The 12,500-nt window shown below is 35.0% G+C and overlaps 1 protein-coding gene across 2 annotated transcripts in view; it reads right to left on the bottom strand.

The window, feature by feature from the left end:
• The window catches only part of LOC137620774 (G-protein coupled receptor GRL101-like), a 256,667-nt gene that overhangs the window by 719 nt on the left and 243,448 nt on the right, over positions 1–12,500 (bottom strand). Inside the window, exons 19-27 of one of the 2 annotated variants that reach the window (XM_068351199.1) lie at positions 11,847–11,918; positions 10,724–10,795; positions 9,376–9,447; positions 8,920–9,118; positions 7,699–7,897; positions 6,553–6,792; positions 4,980–5,203; positions 3,950–4,112; positions 1–1,098 (exon numbers count right to left, since the gene is read on the bottom strand). The exon at positions 1–1,098 is cut by the window's left edge and continues 719 nt beyond it. In XM_068351199.1, coding sequence (XP_068207300.1) covers positions 683–1,098; positions 3,950–4,112; positions 4,980–5,203; positions 6,553–6,792; positions 7,699–7,897; positions 8,920–9,118; positions 9,376–9,447; positions 10,724–10,795; positions 11,847–11,918 — 1,657 coding nt within the window. In that variant the 3' untranslated portion in view covers positions 1–682. The remainder of the gene's footprint in view (positions 1,099–3,949; positions 4,113–4,979; positions 5,204–6,552; positions 6,793–7,698; positions 7,898–8,919; positions 9,119–9,375; positions 9,448–10,723; positions 10,796–11,846; positions 11,919–12,500) is intronic. The other variant, XM_068351200.1, reaches the window with a different exon arrangement.

The following is a 12,500-nucleotide window of genomic DNA, read 5'->3' as shown; positions in this document are numbered from 1 at the left end:
ATGGACAGTCCTTAAAACGGCTAAGTAAAATTGCACAGTCTTCTCATTAACATTAAAAGTACTTTGATTTCAAAGGTTAAAATACCTGTATTTATTTAAATTCTTTTTTAAATATTTCGTTTAATATCACTGAAATAAGACCTGGTCACCAGATAGAGATTTCCTAGTTCATACTTTTCATAACAAATCACTTAGGATTCCAGGGTTAGAGAGCGACAATTTCAATCAGGTGATTAACTTGCTTATGAAACATTCTTCATGTTTTCATAGATTCATAGGAAAAACATCTCAAGTTTAAAAATCTAGTGTAATTCCAATGCCTTTTGACCATCTAAATCGAGTTATTTTTCCTTATGTATGTTTTAAAACTTTTTTTAATATAATATTCATAACAGCTGAAAAAATGTAGCACAAATTTACATATCGCAATGTAACTATGCACTGTAGGTGAAAGAGAAGTTCAGTAAGTTTTTAGTTACACACTTCCGTACACGTACACATTTTATACACCTCCCTATGTGAATATTTCCACATCCACATGTATATAAATATCGTACAAGTGTCTTCTTATTCAACGAGCATTGTCTCTAAAAATTTTGGAAATCAAAAACTTCCAAGCTTTTCTATTTCCTTTAGATCTAACCCCTACCAATTGCACAATGTTTTATTAAAACACAAAGAACTAGTCATATCGTTCATCGATTACAGTTTTCCTTCTGTTGTGTTTTCTAGAATTTTTCCTGGAAGTTGGCAGGGACTTCGTGAGTTCTTCCAGTGGAACCAATTCTAGGTCAGCTACATCCGTGGGATCAGGATTGTTTTCCGTTGACTTAGCATTCTGAACTCTGAGAACGCAATCTCGTCCATTAAGGGTAGGTCCACGTTGCAAAGCGTTCTCTTCAGCCTTGGCAGATCTAACTGCACCCAGACCACTGCATTTGTTGGCGTTCAAAGCGTGAGCAGGTGAACGCAGCGCGACTGGACTGGAGCTACAAATGGATGACTTGGCCTTTACGAAACGAACCTCTGTCTCGCTTAAATGTGGTGTGTCTGTGAACTCAGTGGCCATGCGGGTCTTGCATGAAGCCCAGCGATGTTCTGCAGGAGGAAAGAGTCTCTGAGTATTGGAATTATGGAATTTGGATCATATAGCCAGGTGCTGGGGTTGTGAAGCCATTCAGCGTGCAAGTGCAATTGGAGAAAACCCTTCAGTTACACTATAATGTTAAAGTTGGAATAGGTTGAGCAGCAAGATATGAGAAAGGAAGCCTTGGTCTCCTATCTGCACTTGCTCTTTATCTTTCTATTGTCGCCGCAAAGATTACAGACGAAATAAGCCCCACCCCTGATGACGTCATAGCCAATCATGTTGTCTCCCGTATTTATAGCGGTCACAACACATCGGCTTAAAAGTGATATAAGTTAACATAGTTTGCAATTTGTGAGGGGATGTATTGTGACCGCTGCTAACCTGGGAGACCATGTGATTGGCTAAGACATCATTGGGGGCGGGGCGTATTTCGCACGGAATCTTTTGCAGCGACCATAGAAGGATGAAGAGCAAGTGTAGATAGGAAACCATGGAAATCTACAAGGACCCTTAAGTAATGCCTACAGTGAACCTCGCCAGGTGCACTGAAAGCAAAACCCCCTATGGGAAAATTTGTGAGGATACTGGATACTTGGAATCAATATTTTTGTTTGAATAAGCTTGAAGAAAGGGTGACATATAGAAAGGAGAATTTAAAGAATGAGAGATTTATGAAAATATGAATTGATTGGACGGTGAATATAATGAAATGTAAATGTTTTGGAATGTTGAATTTGAAGAAAGATGAATTACGAAAAAGTATAAATTTATTGTCAGGAGAACCTATGGGAAGGAGAGTTTGAGAAAAAGTGAATTTATAGAATTAACAAATTGTTGAATTTTGAATTTATGTAAGAAGGAGTAAGTGGAATGGGAATCTATAGAAAGAGGAATCTATGGAATATGAAATTAAAATTTGTATGGTGAAAAAATGCATATATATCCAATTAGAAAAGTAAATGCTGGGTCTACTACATGTCTCATTACCTACTGTACATAATTAAAAGAAAATGGAATTGATATCTATGATACCAATTTCATTACATAAGAAACAATCGTCATTATTGAGGCAAGGTCTATAGTGGAACCAAGCACCATGGTGTGTTATTTTTAAGGAAATGTTTTATAAAAGTTATCATTGTAAAATAGTTTATATAGGGGATTTCTGTTCTTATTTACGCAAAATATAGATTTGCCTATGTTACTGAAAACGTTGCTGACTAGAGAGCATAAATTTCTATTGATTAGAAAATAAGATCTCGATAGTATTTTTCAAATTTGTACATGAATATTTTTTTATTAGACTTAAAGAATTGCAGTGATTCTTAATCTATCTAAATACACAGTTGATGGTCAGCTATATTTTTCAACTTAGACTGCCTGGCCATTAACAAATAAAAGGACATACACCTCAATATCTAAGGACCTGTAAGTGTCTGAGGTTAAAGTTTTGGTAACCTAAGTGATTTTTTAGGTCAAGGGAAAGATCTCGTATGTCGTACAAAAAGCTGCTTAGCCCGAAGGAAAAAGGACGGATGGAGAAGAGACTAGACGTCAGGAGTAACAGTGTTCAAAGAAACCAAGAGGAAGAGATGTTACAGGAGTACAGAACAGTGGTTAGAATAGACTGAGGTCAAAGAGTAACAGTGCAACAGGTTACAGATTTTTAGTGATATGTGTAAGGGAAGAGAATAGCGGACAGTCATTAGAAAATATTCGGTCATTAATAGAAGACAAACCTTTAAATGCAACGATGTACTGTATGTTACATATAGGTCACAACTTAATAGGGGACTATTACACCACAGAGTGTATAAAGGAGAAATGTATATTCCTGATAACAAGAGACCAGCTTTAACAAGGATAGGACTGATGTCACATAGTTTGAAAATTTAATTAGGAGGATGGAGTAGGATCACTCATGAGTTACGTATTTGTGTATGTACGGAAAATCAGGTACAAGATGAGAAACATGTACTATTGCATTGTCCTTTTAGTGCAAACATACGTGCAAAATATCCTAACCTTGATTACTCAGATATTGTAAACTTGTTGAATGAAGGAAACCCAATAGATCTCTGTAATTGTGTATATGAAATACCGGATTGTTATAAGAACTAATTATATTAAATAGATTTAGAGTAGTATTATTATGTCATTAATCGGAATTTGTTTGCTTTTTACATATATTTTGTGGACATTATATTTTTGTTAAAGCAAATCTGTCTTATGCAAAATTAGTGTATACAATGTATATAGTAAATGATGTATCTATACATTTGCAAGTTTTGTAATATTGTCAAAAAAGTAATAATAATAATAATATGGTTATGATAATCAGGAACACATCCAATGAGTATGGTGGTAGCCATTGAAGTCATGTCAAGGTAGGAGGCACTTAAAAATGAAACTAATACCTTTGGGAATGATTAAAGTAAATTATTTCTAGCCTAATTGAGTCATTAAGATGAGACTTAGGGCACAATGCACCTATAGATGTATTGGGTTTAATCTTTATGGATGTTATTTTTGTAAGGACAAATTCAAACGTCTTAGTATTGAATTATGTATGCCAGTAATCAACACATTTATATCTAGTAATATAACTATTTATAATCAGCTGTATAACTGAAAATATTAAATGGCAAAGTATCGATAAACAATCTTTTAAATAGCTGGACAATAATATAAATCCTAAATTGAAGAATGAATTACTGAACTACCGAGCTAGTGTAAAAAATATCATTAAATAATTAGATCATAAAAAGCTGAAGGGGTCAACTCTGATATCACGCGATATGATTTCACTAAATGGCAGGGGAAATAATTCCTGAATACTGTAAGAAGTCAGTTCCTGACCTGATCTTAAAGAGGCTGATCTAGTTTTCTGGCTCCACATCGCACAGAAACTCTGTCTCAGGCCCTTCAAGCGTTTTCGTACAGGGGCAGTAGACAACGTGTATAAGACAGGGTTCACCGCAGCATTTAGAGGCAGGATGAAGACCGCTATCCATGAAAATACCTATGACACAAAAGTTAAAGTTGATTGACTTGACTATAGGATTGTGTGGATAGAAGTCTTGCTGGACCAGCTTTTATTAAATGCTAAGTATTCTCACTAGTAAGTGCACAGTCAACCATGAACATTATTACTATGAGTGACTGAAAGAAAATGTGGCACTGCTTCTGCTAAGTTGAATGGTCTGCCTAGCAAATGCAAACAGAGCAAGAAATTTAACAGGATGTAAATGTTTTTGAAAACATCAAAGGAGTAACAGGCTGCCGTTGCTACAAGAAAGTGGTTTGATCATGCAGAGATAATGGAAGACAGATGTTAGTGGAAAGTTGATGTATAAGTTATAAGTCTTTTGGAGAAATGCCTAGAATATATGGAGACTTAAAATGTAGGCCAGGAGTATTAGAACTGAATATGTATATTATTTCCACTTTCTTATACGCTACAGTCATCTAAATAAAGTCAGATGGTCGACATGCTCGTAGCGAAGATCCAAATATGAAACTGAATGGAAACGAGCGTTTTAATGGGATAAATTGCTAAAATTACATCTCATTTACTATAAGAAAAACACGTAGATATTGCAAACATTATCATTCGACTTTTTTTTCAGTCACAATAAATATCAAGCACTTAAATACTTTTATATCATATAATAAAAATACGACTTAATGTCTTTTATTATTGTAACTAGTTTTAATTTAAAGTGCAGTTAATTTTCAAGTAGAATAAATGTACATTGTAAGGAAAGCCTTCAAAATAATATAAACACACTTGACATATCTTTCAAAGACTAATCAACATTAATGTTCCCCTCTAAGTTACTAGTACAATTCAATAATCTCTATAGCAAAACCTCAAACTTCAACAAACCTTCGGAGGTACAGCCACCCCGCAGAGTGAGGCAATGCCCAAGAAGATGATGGGAAGCCAACAGGCAGCGTCTGTAGCCACAATGAGGGTCATCCTAGTTGCCATTCTACTTTCTCCAGGTCGCGTCTCGGGACCATTGCGTGCAGCTGACTGAGTCTCTCGAGTGACAGTGTACATTAGAGCATAGCTGACAGCGATGACTATGAAGCTCAGAAGATTCAATACTGAAATCAGGAGTGATGTTGATTTACTCCATAGGGCCTAAATTGATCTTGCTTTTCGGGTCATTGATGAGTTTTAGCAGTGAATGGTGCACATCTGTATGTATGTAAGCATTTAAGAATAATGTTTTGTAAAATGAATATTGAAGAAGGTCACATTAGGAATAACGAATCATTGGGTTGAACAGAAAAGTGACCGATTTATTACAATTTGTGAAATTTGGCTACATAGCCCAGCACTGGGCTATCCAGTGCCCATGTGCATCTGTTAAAAAAAAATCTAGCAGTTACACGATGAAGTGCAAGTTAGAAGAGGTTGGATAGCAAGATGAAATGGAAGGAGAAGGAACAAATGTAAAGTAGATAGATATAAAACAAGTACTGCTAGAAGTTGAAGGAATGCTGCGAAGTCCCATATGTACTGACGGTAATACCCCGTAAAGTAAAAAAGTGGCTGTCCGAAATGTGTAAGGTATATTTTCAAGGAAATGTTCTATAGAATTGGACAAGATAGGTGATTCTCCCTTTGTGGAAAGGGCAAGGGGTTAGATGAATCTACAAACTTTATAAAAATACAAACACTGTTTAATATACGTGGAAAAGTGTACAAATAGTTTTCATGAAGAAAACAGTAACAGAAGAGGATTTGTTAAGGATGTACAATGTAGGATTCGAAGTGAAATATAGATTGAACATGGATCAGAAGCTATTTGTGAGTAAAACTTGTAGCAAAAAAAAAAAAAAAAAAAAAAAAAACTGTTAGCTAATAATGAAAAGTATTTATGCTGAAAGGGAGGGTTATATGTCTACTATGGTCACTGGTAGAATTTTGGATGTGTTCTTAAGAACAAAGCAAGAAAATAAGGGTAGTATGTTTAAAGGTTTAAATGACGTTCATGAGTGGCAGGGACAGGGGACAGAGTAATGCGCTTGACTCCTAGAGACTGACCATTTATAAATATGATCAGTACCTAAGCCCCTCTCCATCAAGCTAGAACCAGGGATGGCCAGGAATTGGCTGCCAATAACTCAGCGAGTCAGCAAGCAGACCTATAGACTACCCCAAAGGCCCCATCCCTAGCTCACAAGGATGGTGAGGATGCAGATACTACTAGAAATTATCAAGCTTGGGTAAGTTTCAAACTTCCGTCTAGCAGAATGCCAGGCAAGGGAATTTCCAACTGGCTAACGTATGGGTGAATGCAACTCTGGAACTTATTCAATTTTTCTGTTTTTCTTTACTCTCCTACTACATGTAAGAATCAATGCCTATTGGAAAAATATTGCTTGTGAATAATAAGAAACACGTAAATATGTACCATTAAACTACCTCACAGTACTACACCACGTACCCAGAAATATAAAGACAGCATACTCCCATCCATTGGGTTTTTCGTTGGTGATGTGGAGAGCCAGACAGACCCCAGAACGTCCATAAAAATTCTTGAAATAATCGAGGTAAGTCAAGGGAAGAGCAGCGAGCATTGTCACCAACACCCAGACACCTCCCATCACACGCTTTGTCACTCCCCCGTCAAGACGGTGTAGACCAAAGGGAAATTTAATCACCATGAGACGATCCACAGTAATCACTGGAAATAAACCTTAATCTATGAATAATTCAATGGCTTAACCTCAGGTTCCCCACCAGAAGCTGCTAGTCCACTACAGGAAAAAGGCTGTAGACATGTGTTGTATCCATGTCTGTGTTTTGGCTGCTTTTCATCACCACGCAGGTCACTGTGGATTAGTGATGGTGGGAGGATTTTGTCTTATTACTTACAACAAACCAACCTAGTATAGGTGGCCCTGTCTAGTTCAGCTTTTCTGATCATAACAATATACAAACCCTTCCACCACGTTCAGGTAACCTCAAGTTAGATTATATAAAATCAAATACATATTATGAATTGTATAATCAAAGCTGTAAGCAAAAAGTTTTAACTCTAGATATAGGCTATGATGTCGTGTGAAGGGTGTACTTAAAGAGGTGTCTAATCTAATTCTTGTTTTTTTTTTCAGATGAACTTGACAGGTTTTTGCAACTGCTTCATATCTACCTATAGATTAGGATATATTATTCAGTCTGGCAACTGTCTTGTACTGTCTATTTTAAGGATAAGCAACTATTCTTTAATATTCTCTACCTTCTAAAGCACAGCAAATCTCACAAAACTTTCTTTGATGTCCATGATGGATTTTACAAGCCAAAATAGTCAGGTAATCTTCACTCTTTGATAGCTTCACTCAAGAACATTGTGATCTATTTGATATTGCCCTTAAAGTGTTTGAGGATTTGCAAGTGAATGCCATTCTAGATTCCAGGCTCATGGCATAAATCCTTTCTGTAAACTCATGCAAATGTCTTACGAAGTCTCATAAAATTGATGCACTCTGTTGGCTTCATTTACTGTCAAATGACCATGCAAGTTTTGCAATATATTTGTGCTATATAATTTCTAGCACCTTCTTCATTCTTAACAATATCTTCCACGTACCTGTGAGCGTGAAAACCGAGAGTTCTGAAGAGAAGGTGCTGATAAATCCTGCCACTTGACACAGAGAAGATGACCTCCAAGAAACCTCATAAGCCGCATAGACGCCGCGATATCGAAGGTCAACCATTGCCACAATTAGCAGGTAAACTCCCATGAGAAGGTCGCCTAAGCCGAGGTTGACGATTAGGAAGGAGTGGATCTAGGGAGAGAGTAGAGATTATAGTAATAATCCTCATACACCTGACAACACTAAGATTAAAAAACAATTCTTCTTCACCCAAGGGGTTACAGCACTGTAATTATTCAGTGGCCACTTTTCTCTTGGTAAAGGTAGAAGAGACTCTAGATGTGATAAGCAGCTCTTCTAGGTTAAGGACACTCCAAAATTAAACCATTGTTCTCTAGTCTTGGGTAGTGCCATAGCCTCTGTACCATGGTCTTCCACTGTCTTATGTTAGAGTTCTCTTCCTTGACGGTACACTCGGGCACACCATTCTATCTTACTTTTCTTCCTCTTGTTTTGTTAAAGTTTTTGTAATTTATATATAACATATTTATTCTGATGTTACTCCTCTTAAAATATTTTATTTTTCCTTGTTTCCTTTCCTCACTAGGCTATTTTCCATGTTGGAATCCCTGGGCTTACAGCATTCTGCTTTTCCAACTAGGGTTGTAGCTTAGCAAGTAATAATAATAATAATAATAATAATAATAATAATAATAATAATAATTATGATAATAATAATTAGTAGGTTCTGTATCTAATAAGACACTACAAAAGAAAAGCAAGTCTTCAAAATAAGATGTCAATTTATATATATATATATATATATATATATATATATATATATATATATATATATATATATATATATATATATACATAATAGTTCCAACAGTCTCCAGAAAAGCTTCGATAAAGGTTTATTTCTACCATTAAATGGATAATCAACATCGACTTCAACTTATTCCTCTTACCAATCTCTGCAGTTTTTCTCCACTTTCACCAAAAAGGCCCCCTTTCATCCCAAAAGTTGCAGCTACATTTACTGCTTTTTCTGTGCTTTCTGTCACCTCAGAAATATTACACATTCAATTTGAAAAGTCTAAACATTCTCACAAAAAAAACCAGCTCTTGAACTAAACATCCTCTTTAATGCTTAACATCTTCCTCATTGTCTCTCTGTTATTCTTAATAAATCTCAAACTTCACGAGCCTACCTTATTCCCACTGGAATAAACGCTCCTCCAAACTATGACGAAAGAATTCCCGAAAAGAGCGATCAGTCCCAAGATCCAGATGCAGACTCGAAGGACGGTGTTGGACATGAGATCCTCGCAGGAGGAGAACTGGTCTGCCTCGGGTAAACAGGTCTCGATGTGCTCCACCAGACAACACCAGCGCCATTCGTCCGTGGCTCTGAAGAATAAGGTCCTCAGAGTAATTCTGAACTTACGTTTCATCACTTATAGGGTAAGGTGTTTTCATGTATCATTGATATTTTGATAATTTGATTTTCAAATCCTTCTCATGTAAGATGTATGAAAATGAAAGGATTGAGCAGGACTATGAGAGAGAGAGAGAGAGAGAGAGAGAGAGAGAGAGAGAGAGAGAGAGAGAGAGAGAGAGAGAGAGAGAGATTTTACAATAGGTAATGATTAATATAATGAACTTACAAGTATGACAGCAGTGAAAGACTTTGGAAAGTCCTCTCGCTTAGAATCTCCAGTTCGTTCTTCGTGAGGTCCCTGGTAATGGTTAGAAAGACAAAATAATTCTGTTAGAAAAATCCTCATTAGAAGCTATTAACAATTACTACAGTAAGATCCTTTGGGATTTGCAGAAAATAACCTTTTCTGTACTGTTGGTTAACCTCTACATGAACTATGCCTATTCCTTTTGTTGGGAGCTGCGTAAGGGTCATTGAAACTATTTGAATTTCTCTCTCTCTCTCTCTCTCTCTCTCTCTCTCTCTCTCTCTCTCTCTCTCTCTCTCTCTCTCTCTCTCTCTCTCTCTCTCTCTCGCTTAATATGAATATTTCCCATTCTTCCATTAACTAAAGATACTGTTTGCAAGTGAAAGAGTCATCAGTACTACCACACCCAAACTTAACAATAACAAGGTAAAACTCAAAATTTCAAAAGCACTCTTGCTACAACGTATGCATCTATGAGTCCTGTGTAATTACATGGATATATACAGTAGATTAGTATACGTATAGATAAACATAGGTATCTATAGAAGTAAAAAAAAGCTAAAGGGACTATCTTCCTCCTTTTACTAAAAACCTTGAACATCCAGAAGAATCTTACAAAAGCATTTTTTTTTCCTAAATTGCCAATTGTAATATACGTCATCTGCATCATCAATCATTTTAGCTTGTAGATACAAAAATGAGTATTAATCTTCGCTACAGCACATACACACGTGCACACACACACACACACACACACACACACATATATATATATATATATATATGTGTGTGTGTCTATATATAGATATATAAAAATATAAATGCATATATATTTAAATATGTATATATATATATATATATATATGCATATATATATATATATATATATATATATATATATAGATAGATAGATAGATAGATATATACATATATATATATATATATATATATATATATATATATATGTATATATATATACATATACAGTATATATAGACATATATATATATATATACACACACACACACACACACACATATATATATATATATATATATATATATATATATATATATATATATATATGTGATCACCTCTCGGAATAAGACATTTATTAATATATATATATATATATATATATATATATATATATATATATATATATATATATATATATATATATATATATGTATACATATATTGCGTATGTGTTCGCATGTGTATGTATATATATTAAATCCCCTCTCGAAATGAGATATTTGCGACACTCCTGATACCTAGAAAATAATTATTCACGAAATAAAAAAAAAATCACAAATTTACTCACAATTTTTGCAGGTTTCGCAGGCCTGTGAAAACCGCCTCGTCCAGCGATGAAAGGTAATTGTCTGACAAATACCTGTGGAAAACAACAAGAACTCAAAACAGTCATTATATAAACTCAAATGAGACAAGATCAAGTTTATTGAATATAACAACCCTCCAGCATTTGTACATATTTTTACATACCTTTGAAGTAGAATATAAGCAGATATTTGCTGTACACCACCTCTGTATCTGCTGGCATTATTTTGAATTATTTACGCTATACCCTTAGCTGATAAAACAAATTTTGTTTGAGTTGCCTAGATTTTTAAAATACTTACATATATACATGTATATACTGCAGATATATAAATATATATATATATATATACATATATATATATATATATATATATATATATATATATATATATATATATATAGAGCATATAATGTATATATACATACACACATACAATTCACGTGATATTCCGAGAATACATATTGCTGCAACAGTCAGAAAATTTCTGGATGCCATGGTGATGTCAGCTGATCGACTTTGATTAAATGTTTCCTATTTGCTCCTTGAACCACGAGATCGTAGTGTGGCGCTTTTGCTTGCCGGGCTCGGCTGGAGGTTGGCAAAAACCTCGAGCAGGAAATGACTAGTGTGACACCAGCATTACTTGCTGAAAGGGATCACCTGGTGGCTATAGCCCTTCTAATAATAATTATAAAAAAAAAAAAAAACGAACAAAGCGGGTTTGTGTATATGAGGAGTGCGCGCACATGTCAATTGTGGATTTTCTCACCTCAGGCGTCAGCGATGATAGACAAAGGTGTAAACTCGTGAGATAAAGCTCATAAAACTTCATTCAAACTCATATGATCGGATGTTTACCGTATGCTCTTAATATACACCATGAAAATTGTGTGTGTATGTGTTTGTTTATGGGAACAATATATATCAGCTGAACCATTCCTTGACATTCAGTGGTAATGAAACTAAGCTTTTTATATTTAAAATACGAAAAAACTTTTAATAATTACTTGACATTCAGGGATAATGGGACTAAGCTTTTGATATTTACAATACGAAAAAAAAAAAAGAATTATTTAAGGTAAAAACCTTGATTCATACTTACAAGGTAGTGAGATTCCTGAGTCCCAGGAAGGCCCTGTGACCGATCTCTCTTAAGCACTGACGACTCAAGTCACTGGGAAAGGGAAAAAAAAGAGGAATTAAAATTTACTACTCCAACATTCAAAGGAAAACCTGAAATATTAACCTTGAATTCTAAACGAATGGATGCTTTCTATTCTACCTCATCATCCAGAATCCCACAGGAGAGCCCATTTATTTTTCTCCAAAGCTAGTCTGGAAAAAAAAAAAAAAAAAAAAAAAAAAAAAAAAACCGAGAGGAAAAGCTTGAGATCTAGGCGTGAATTTAGTCAGGGATGATTGCATTCTCGAAAAGGAATCCTCTCAAATTCTGTTGATGGCATTTCCGTGTAAGTGCATGATAAAACTGCCGATACAGTGCTGAACTTTTTTATCACTTTCTACTTCACTTCTTTACTTATTTACTTCTATTGGGAGGGGATACACCTCCCTTTGAGGATTATACTTTTATTTGTATTTAAATATTCTATGTTTATAGCACGGTGTATCGTGGTGAGTCCTATTCAGTAATCATCACCATCTCCTCCTACGCCTATTGACGAAAAGAGCCTCGGTTAGATTTCGCCAGTCGTCTCTATCTTGAGATTTTAATTCAATACTTCTCCATTCATCATCA

The sequence above is a fragment of the Palaemon carinicauda genome, chromosome 27 (assembly GCF_036898095.1).
Source record: "Palaemon carinicauda isolate YSFRI2023 chromosome 27, ASM3689809v2, whole genome shotgun sequence".
Classification (NCBI taxonomy): domain Eukaryota; kingdom Metazoa; phylum Arthropoda; class Malacostraca; order Decapoda; family Palaemonidae; genus Palaemon; species Palaemon carinicauda.
Note: the sequence above shows the minus strand (reverse complement) of the source record. Positions and strands in the feature narration are given on the sequence as shown.